Source organism: Sylvia atricapilla, chromosome 8, assembly GCF_009819655.1.
Source record: "Sylvia atricapilla isolate bSylAtr1 chromosome 8, bSylAtr1.pri, whole genome shotgun sequence".
NCBI lineage: Eukaryota > Metazoa > Chordata > Aves > Passeriformes > Sylviidae > Sylvia > Sylvia atricapilla.
The window spans coordinates 5,007,781-5,017,374 of record NC_089147.1 but is presented as its reverse complement, the minus strand read 5'-3'; the positions used below and the strand labels follow the sequence as shown (position 1 = coordinate 5,017,374).

General features: G+C 40.9%; 1 protein-coding gene across 1 annotated transcript in view; it reads right to left on the bottom strand.

The window, feature by feature from the left end:
• Window positions 1-1,147: 1,147 nt before the first annotated feature.
• FGFR2 (fibroblast growth factor receptor 2) overlaps window positions 1,148-9,594 on the bottom strand; it is a 78,780-nt gene continuing 70,333 nt past the window's right edge. The window contains 4 exon segments of the mRNA XM_066323476.1: window positions 1,148-2,277; window positions 5,838-5,943; window positions 6,733-6,870; window positions 8,610-8,680. Coding sequence (XP_066179573.1) covers window positions 2,113-2,277; window positions 5,838-5,943; window positions 6,733-6,870; window positions 8,610-8,680 — 480 coding nt within the window. The 3' untranslated portion in view covers window positions 1,148-2,112.

The following is a 9,594-nucleotide window of genomic DNA, read 5'->3' as shown; positions in this document are numbered from 1 at the left end:
CTGCCTCAAGCACAGGCTCTTTTGGGGTGTCTTCCTTCTGTTTCCAAGTTAAATAAAGAAAAAAAAAAGAAAAAAGGAAAAAAAGAAAAAAAATATCCAGAAAACTTTTATACTCTTGCCATGATGCCTCTTTCCATCTGTTACTCTATTTTTTTCTTTAAATCTCCCATGCAAATAGTCCTCCAGCCTCTCCAGAACCAATCAGAAACCTCACTAATTAAAGGATACAGCCTAAATAAAGAGAACACATTTTGGGTCTACGTTATGAACACTTCAAGCCATTTTCCACCAAAGAGTGTACATACGTTTACTCAAATAACCCATGCTATTCATCAGTAGACATTTCACAAGGCAGAGGCAAAAGCATTATTCCTGAAAGGATTGCTTTGTAATAGAGGATCTATGATAAGGTCTAAAGGAAGCTTTCCTGGACGTGTTCCATCACTTGATGTTCAGGAAACCATTTTGTATGACACAAAGGATTAGGAAAAATAAGCTGCATGACATTTATTTTGTAATTTTAACATTAATATCTGTAGAAACATTTTATTGTCAGTACAAAAGTTAACAGATTTTAATACTTATTTTCACCCAATTAAAAATTATTAAAAAAAACCAAAAAAAACCCAAAAAAACAGAACAAAAAAAAAAACCCAAACACATCACCACATAAAACAGTGAAATTTGCAATTTGCATTCATATTCCATGGCCGTATCAATGTGAATGTTCTGAAAGTTAAAAAAAAAAAAAAAAAAAAAAAAAAAAAAAAAAAAAAAAAAAGATACAAACAACAGTGATATTCTAGCAGAGGCCAGTGCTACACCTACTGTTATGGAATGGTTCAGAAGGAAATACTGGAGTCAGCATGAATTAATCCCCTAAAAAGAGGCTGATATTCCTATGGCAAGTTGTCATTATAAACAACTTCTCCCTTTTTAACTTAAGTTACAATAGAGGGATAAAGGCAAAAGATCCAGGCCAAAAGGTCTGGAACCTATTATCCAACTGAGGCAAGAGAATTATAGGTAATTTGATGCATGTGCAACTCAGGGTAGAAGCTCAGCTCCTTTTAGAGCAGTCTGTTCTGCTGTGGTTATAGACCAACTCGTGTCTTTCCCTACTTTAAGAACCTTCTTCAAAATGCTCTTTCTTTTTTTTTTTTTGGAGTGGAATGACTCTGCTTTTTGAACCTTATATGAAAAAGACTTTCTTGTTAAAGGGTTTGGTTTTGATAAGAATAATCATCTGACACTGCAGTTTTTAAACACAAATAAATCAAAAGTTTAATTCCCCCACATTAGTTATATACTGTAAATATTTCTTTTCTTAAAGATCTGAAAACTAGTAAAGTCTGAGCAATATATCTACTAGTCCTCTCTGCTGCCTGCATAGAAATGCCATTTAAATTACAAAAACACAACAACCCTATAAACGATTAACTGTTTTGTACATTACCAATTAGTTAATAAATTAATGATATACCATTTTCCCTGAAAGCAAAGTATTTTCCACCTTTGGATGGTGAAAATTAAGAAATTCTGTGTAAGAACAGCATTTAGCAAATAGCTGTTAAAAAAGAGACTAATTTGCTAGGTGGACTGGGACATCCATTTTTTTAAATCAATACAAAAAATAATTCATTGTAAATATATATAATATATATTTATACATATTTTTGAATATATTTACATACATCCAGCACCTATATACTGCATTTGTGCTCTGTAAGTGTGTGCCAACATATATTTTCTCCAAATATTACAAAATAAACAAGAAAGGCAGACCCAGAGTTTGCCTCAAGTCCAACTGGTCCATTGTACAAACAAAGTCTGTTGCAGCTCACAGGAAGCCAGAAAATTGATAGCAATGGGTATCTAGACACAGCTCATAAACATTCTCCTTTCTTGGGAACATCTGAAAGCTGCAAGTGATGAGAATCTTTTATGTAGGTTCTGACTGCTTTCCTCCAAATCGGTTCTGGTTCATTTCTTTTCCTTTTCCTTCTTTTTACTTTCTCCCATATTTCCTATGTACAAGCAGAAGGTCCTGGAGGAAAAGCTTTTGCTTTGCATAAGTAGCTTGATGTACTGGCAAGCTCTTGGCTCCTCTTTTCATGTTTTCACACTGCCATTCATGTGCTGGTACTTGGGGAGACAAGGTTCGTAAGGCATCGGGTCCGGGGAGAACACGGAGTCGTCCCCCGAGGAACACGAGCTCCTCGTGTCGGGGTAGCTGGGTGAATACTGCTCCAGAGGTCCACTGAGGTCCAGGTACTCCTGTGGCAAGAGGAATAAACCCATTTTAAATCAGTGAGGAGAACAACACGTCACCACTGCTCTGATTTTGGTAAAGAGCAGCTTGGAAGTGACACTCGCTTCCGCGAATCGACTGCGTTCAAAACTGCCTTGTTGCTTAAATACCTCATAAAACAAGGAGCTCGACTAGGGAAAGAGAAACCAAGCCAATAACACGGTATTTTCTGAAGTCTAACATCACCAGCATTAGCTGTGTCAGTGGGAATAAACATGGCAACCACATCAAAAGAGGGCTTTTCACTCGCAATGATAAAAATGAAATTTCATCCTAAATAGAACCATTTTTCTTTAGCACATGGTAGTGATTTGGAGAGAGAAAGACGCTTCCAACTTTGTATTCCTTTGGTCACTTTGAATCTCTGTTTTATATTCTGTGATATTAAATTTGTGTTTCAACATGCAGTGGCATACGTGCAAAAAAGATCTGAAAGAAAAACAAAATCAAATTCACACGATTTGGGTTTTTTACACTACATATTTTTGTGTTGTGCGTCCCAGAGTAGCCATGACCAAAGCAGTCATTAAAAAAGGAAATATCATCTGCTGAATCCAAGTTTTGGGTTAAGGCTCTTTTGCTAGAAACAACAGTTTTGGCAAGAGAATAAAGTTATTTTTCCCCTTGAAATGTTCCTTCTCTTTCAACTTCTAAAGGCAGCTGCATTCATTTAAATGCAATCTCTTCATTTGCTAAACCACAAGTTATGATCGTACTGACGAGACGAGCCTTCCACCTCAGTCAGTATTTTATGCTGCTGTGCTCAGATTTGGGGTGATTTAGTCCTTTGGCTAACATTCCTTTTTTAAGTCAGAGATTCAGTCATTACCATCTTAAAAAATGGTCACCATTTTCAAAGGAGGGTGTGGTATGCAAGTTTTAAAATGCTGGAAAATTCAATAGGGAGCAAAAGGAGGGAGTTTGGATCTATTGATTACTGACTATGTTGGCTGCCCAGGCTCTTGAAAAACCCACAAGGGCAATCTTGATGTGTATTTATGGGTCAGCAAATCAGCCTTACGTGAGCAGAAATAACCAGACATTTTCTAAATACACAGAAGAAGAAATGAGCCCAGACTGAAGGAACAAGGCTTTCCCAGGGGCTATCATACATGGCTCATCATATCAGAAGACTGGATGTAACTCAGGTATGAATTCAGTACTGAAGATAGGATCCTTATCCAGTGTCAACAGCCAGAATCACACTAAGGGGCATAAGAACCAACACCAGGTTGGTTTCTGGTGTTGACAAAGCAACACAACCACGTCCTGGTGACTTCTGCTCATGTGGGTCACATAAACATGAGAATGAGAGTCTATTGGGGAAAAAACCCAGCAAGAAGACACACTGAAAACCCAACAAGTGATGATTGAACATGAAAAAGAGCGAGATGGTACTATTTAAGTAGAAATCATTACTTGCACAAAAGCAGAAGGAATTATTGGCTGCCCCAGCAAACTGACTTGTTGGGTAAAGCAGACTGAGCCTGGGCCAATAGTGTGATTCTGGGGGGAAAGGCAGAGTGGGGAAAGGATAAACAGAAGTGAGCCAGTCTGGAGGAAAACTGCAAAGATTGCACAGAACCAGAGCTCTCCAAAGCTGTGGAGGAAAACGGGACACGTTGGAGCTCTCAGGAGACACCAAGATGATGACAAGTGTTCGGGAACATGAAACGCGCTGTGAAGACAAGTGGAATGATTTGCTTTCTATGTCCAGGGTAAATAGGACAAAAGCAATATCTGATGTTGAAAGATTAGAGATTAGGAAAACAAAGCAACAGGCTGTCAGGAGGCGATGCCGAAATACAGCAGTGGAGATCTGTGAGGACAAGTTACATAAACATCTGTCAGGAATGACAAACGTATAGTGGGCCCTGCCATAGGCCCATCAGATGGACTGGATGTGTTCCTAAGCTTTTTCCAGACGTTTTTGCTGTAATTCCAGTCTAAAGTAATTTACATAACCCTAAAGGCCTTTTCAGGTTAACTTTGAGATCATTCCAGGCCTATGAGCAGTACGGAGTTGGGAAGGCTCAACAGTTAAACACACGCAAAAAAGAAAGCAATATCCTTTCCCAGGCTTGGAATTGCAGCCCAGAACCTCCCTCTTGAATTTGCAAACACACATCCAGTCCAAGCCACCCAGAACTCTGCAGTGGCAGCCAGCCCACCTCCAACTGGTCTTGTGAAATCATATATGATTTAGGCAGGAAAAGATGTAGGCAGGACTGGACACAGTGAAAATGGTAACAGGACACAGAGCTACATCCATGAATCCATAGGGATATTCCTGCCACATCTCTCAGCCTGAAGGCATCACTTTTTCAGAGTAAGCCTTAAAAACAGAACCCAGATCAATTTACAGCAGCTACTGCATGAAGAATCTTTTTCAAGATCTTTGCCCAGATCTAGTGGGCAAGCTGTGATCACAAAAAAATGCCATCTCTGCACTCAGGTTCTCCTGTCATCTCCACCGTGAAAAGGCTCTCCCAAAGCTGCCCCATGATGCATTTTTTTATTTCTCTGACAATTCTAAAAAAATTAGAACATACTGTTGAGGAGCCACATAGAGTCATCCAAATCTCTTTTTTTTCTTCTCTTCTCTTCTACAAAGAAGCAATAACAAATAGGAAAATCTTGCTTTGAAATAGTCAAATCAAGTTGTTACAACTTTCCTGTGTAACTGCTTTGTTCTCTATTTGCTCCTGTTAAACATTTCATTTGTCAGAAGTAACAGGAGTTTGTAGAATATTTCTGGGACAACCAAGTATTTTCTCTCAAAAGAAATGTCCACCAAAAGAATCAACATTTCCATCACTCGTGATTTTCCTCAAAGGTGCATGTGGTTCAGTGATAAGAGGATGGATTCCTGTGTGAATACCCTAATCAGTGTGTTCCTTGCTAAAACTAATAATATCTCAGACCTCTGAAAGAACACTCTTCAAACAAAACCTTCCTGCATTCACATACCTCAACCTGAAGCTAGGCAGGACCTTTGGATAATTGGATGGCTGTTTGCACATCCCCCGTGGGTCCTCGTTCCCTCCACAGAGAGCTATTTCAGTGAACCTAATTCACTCTCAGACACAGCATCTGAAATCTGCCACTGACGATTTCTCCTCTCCTGACCTACATAGGCACGGCTGGGAATCAAACTGAGCCAGCAAATGAGAACCACCACGAGCTCCACATCCCTCCCTCACGTTCAGCAGTTCCTGCTGAAACACAAACACTGCCCCTCAACCTGCCACACGCAGCCCCTCGATGCCAAAAACATCCAGAGATGCAGCGAGAAGTAAACAAAAACTCCTCAAAGACGTGGTTCTTTTTAGTTACATAATTCCAGGCATAATGGCAAGTGACTGAGGATTTCACAGGGTACATAGTTTAGCTGCATGAAACCTCAGAGGACAATGACAAACAGAACAAGGAGTGAACTTGATTTCATAATTGAATAAATTCCACCTGTCCCCTGAACCATTTCCCCCCCATCAACAGCTTATGGGGGGGTGGACAATTTACCTACCTCGTTAGTTGTGAGAGTGAGAATCCGATCCAAGTCCTCCACCAACTGTTTGAAGGTGGGTCTGTGAGAAGGCACAGCATGCCAGCAATCTCTCATCATCATATACCTGGAAGAAACACACATTTGGTGGGCTTAATTAAAATCATGGATCCTCCTCACAAACCTTTTCAGGCACAGTCAGTGCTGCCCTTCGCAGGGGAAGCAGAGAGCAAACACAGCTCTGCTCATGGACCACTGAATGCCCAAACCTGGGCAACACTCCCTGCCCTCAGAGGGGCTTTCTGCTCCTGTCTCTTCCTTGCTCATTGTCTAAATTACCTTTTTGTGGGCCCAGTTCTATGGCCCAGCAATTCTATGGTATTAAAGGTTAGGGATTGCAGTCTTTGCGAAGAAATTAAAATGCAAAAAAAAAAAAAAAAAAATTAAATATAGTTCAAGTCTGCATCGAAACACCTGAAATCACACTCCCCACATCCCCAAGAGATAATGCTGTATTAACACAGGAGCTCCCAGATGTATTTTGTTGTGTACAAAAGCAGCCTGATGTACCTCACATTTAATCAATGGTATGTACAACATTTATGGATTTCTACGTTAGCAACATCAAAATCAAACAAAGATGTGTGTAAAAACACTGCCTGAGACTGGCTTGTAGATGATTTCTTCTTTCTGCAACAGGATCCCAGCAGGGTGTGCAAAGAAGCATCCTCTGCCAAACGTTTCCTGAAATCCTTCCCACACCTTTTCCTTACACATCTATACCCTCACAAAAATCCACAGTTTTTAGAGTCGGGAACTTCTGAAAGTGTTTTTGATCCTTCTGGAGGAGCATTAAACACGTGGGTTGAGTACAGCTGTGCCCTTCAGCCCTGGCACAGCACATCAGGCTCCTTACAGTTCATTGGTGCAGTTGGCAGGTTTATCCATCCGGTGCCCTTCTTTAAGCAGCTTAAAAAGTTCCTCCACTGGGATTCCTGGGTAGGGTGACCCTCCTAAGGTGAAGATCTCCCACATTAACACACCAAATGACCAGCTGCAAATCAAAGGGAAAATTGCATTAGTAGATCTGCCTGGCTGCTGGAAAAAACAAGAGAATCCCTCCCAGAGATGTTTAAACCAGCCTCTGCCCAGGTCTGACAGCCCAGAACAGGACAGGGACCTGGGAAGTGCATTTAGGATGGGGACTGACCCCAGCATGTCCCCAGAGATCCTCTTTGCCTCTGCCTGGTGTGCTCTGAGCTGCTGCCCAGCACTGCATCTTCACAGCTTAATGACTTACAGAGCACTCCCAGCTCAGCTGGGGGGCAATTATGTGGCAGGATATTTTGGAAAAAGCAGACTGCTCAAAACAAAAATATTTTGCGTCACCGTGCCTTTCTTTCTTTTTTTCTTTTTTTTTTTTTTTTTCCCTTTTTGTTGCTAATTTCTGCTAAGAAATGAAGGGGGGTAATTTTTAAGCCAGTTTTCCTGCCTCATCCTGCCTGCCTGGCAAGCTGGGGCTCTCTGGCAGGCAGCTCTGCCAGGTGAGCACCAGCACAGAGCCTGCACTGGCTCCCCAGCTCCTCTGCAGCTCCCCCAGCTCTGCAGCACAGTATTTTAGTAAACTGTTTGCACAAACTTACAATAATATTATCTTTAGCCATCTTCAAAGCCACCATGGGGCCAAGAGTCTCCAAGCCTCAGCACTGAAATCCTCGTGCTCCCTGGCTGCTGAGGAGCTCAGGCTGGCTCTCAGTCCAAGTGAAGTGGTTTACTTCACATTCACTTAAATATTTTGCCAAGATGTTATTTTAAAGCACAAGTTTGATCCACCCTTAACCTGTGTATATAGTTTCCTTCGTAAATGATGTAGAGATTGCAGGAAACGCCTCAGTAAATGGTTTTCTTAAGGAGAGAACAGCTTGGAAACTGCACCCAGGTTAAAGAAAGAGAAGGTACTTCTTATTCTCTCCATGCTGCCCTTTTCCTTTTTAACCCTGCACTGACTTGCATAACCTTTTGCACCTCTGCTGGGAAGCATCCAGCCCTTTACAGTTAACAGCTTTTCTTGGAGAAATAAAAACCAGGATCTTCATCTGTATTGCATAAGAAATACACGTCTACTTCAGGCACAATGCACACAGAACTGTAATAGGAAGCAGAATAAACCCTGAGCAGTTGCATCAGCCAGTGGCTCTGTGCACACATTAAAAGATTTTTGAAGTGTCAGAGTCCAATGATTTCCTATTACATGTGAAGTACTGCTGGGAAGCACTTCTGAAAACCAGAGAAAACTTTTCCAGCATACCCAGCCTATGTTTTATTACACCAAATCTTAGCACAGATTTTTATAAGAAGTTTTCAGGAACTTTCTTTCTTTTTTTTTATTCTTTTCTCTCTCTCCTTTTTTTTTTTTTTTTAACCTGAAGGAAGTCCAGAGTATGTCAAAAGGCAAGCAAATTAGATAGACTCTTTGTAGCTGCACATCCGTAAATAAGTTCAAGGGGGGAAACTTCCGCAGTGACAGAAGGAGGTTAGCATTTTCCACCTTTCATGTGCTTTGAAGCTGGGCAGATTAGTAACAGAGCACTGGTTAGCAGTCTACCATAAAATCCTCACTTTCTAAGGGCAAGTCCTGTTCCATCTATTAATATGTGAAGCAGAATGAAAACTCTTAAAGGAAAAGGACAACAGCAAAACTTGTATGAAATACCCCAAACTTTAACAAACACGAGGCAAAACAACCCCCCCTCCTTCCCACCCCCAAAACCCCATTGAAATCAGGCCACTTACACATCACTTTGATGTGTGTAAACTCTGTCAAACAGAGCTTCTGGAGCCATCCACTTTACTGGAAGCCGTCCCTGTGAGTTTGGAGGGGAAGAGAAATTAAAATGGCAGCAGTTTACAGGATGGTTTCTCTAAAAGTTATCTGCTAATGCAAATCAGCACGTAATTTAGCATTTTCAGTGAGAAAATAGTAACACGGGCTAAAGTACAGAGACTGTTATAAAAATGGATATAAGCATTGAAAATAAAATTAAAAGCATTGAGAGCTCCCAAGATTTTCCCAGACTGCTTGATAGGAGAATGATAGCATAAGCAAATCAAAATCGTATCATTCTTCTGTGGCTCTTTAAAGACAAAAAACCCCCCCACAATTAATAAACTCCTGAAAAGCAGGCCTGCCTGCAAAAATAAATTAATTACTAAACAAGAATTTTGTGTTCCTGTTCCTCTTGCAGTGACCCAAAGCTCACAGTCAGAGCTGCCTGTTGCTTTGCACACACAGAGCCCAGGAACTGCCCTGAGTCTGGAATGAAGGTTCAATCCCTTCCAATGCTGCTGTACATGGTGCTTCTGGCTTTTGGAAGTAGGCAGATGTTACCATTAAAATGCCACTTAGAGATTTTCATAAATAAGCCACTTCACATGATTGTTAATTAGAAGACACATTTCTACAAATAAAATCCGTAGAACTCAATGAGCTCTGCAGAGTTCCCATCAAAACCCAAGTGCAGCTCAACAGGACATTAAAAGACCCCCTGAGAAGGTGTAAGGAGCTCAAACCAGGTATCAATGCTACATCCCAAATGTTTTATCTTCTTGATTTGGTACAGGCTAAGCAGCAAAACAGTGACAGTGTGGGGAGCACAAATAAGTTTTCTCTATCTCTAGCCCCACTTTGAGGTCCCTGTCCCTGACAAGCTCAGTACAGGAACAGTCAGAAGGGTGAATGTGACATCACCACGAGCAAACAGGATTTTTATTGTGGTAG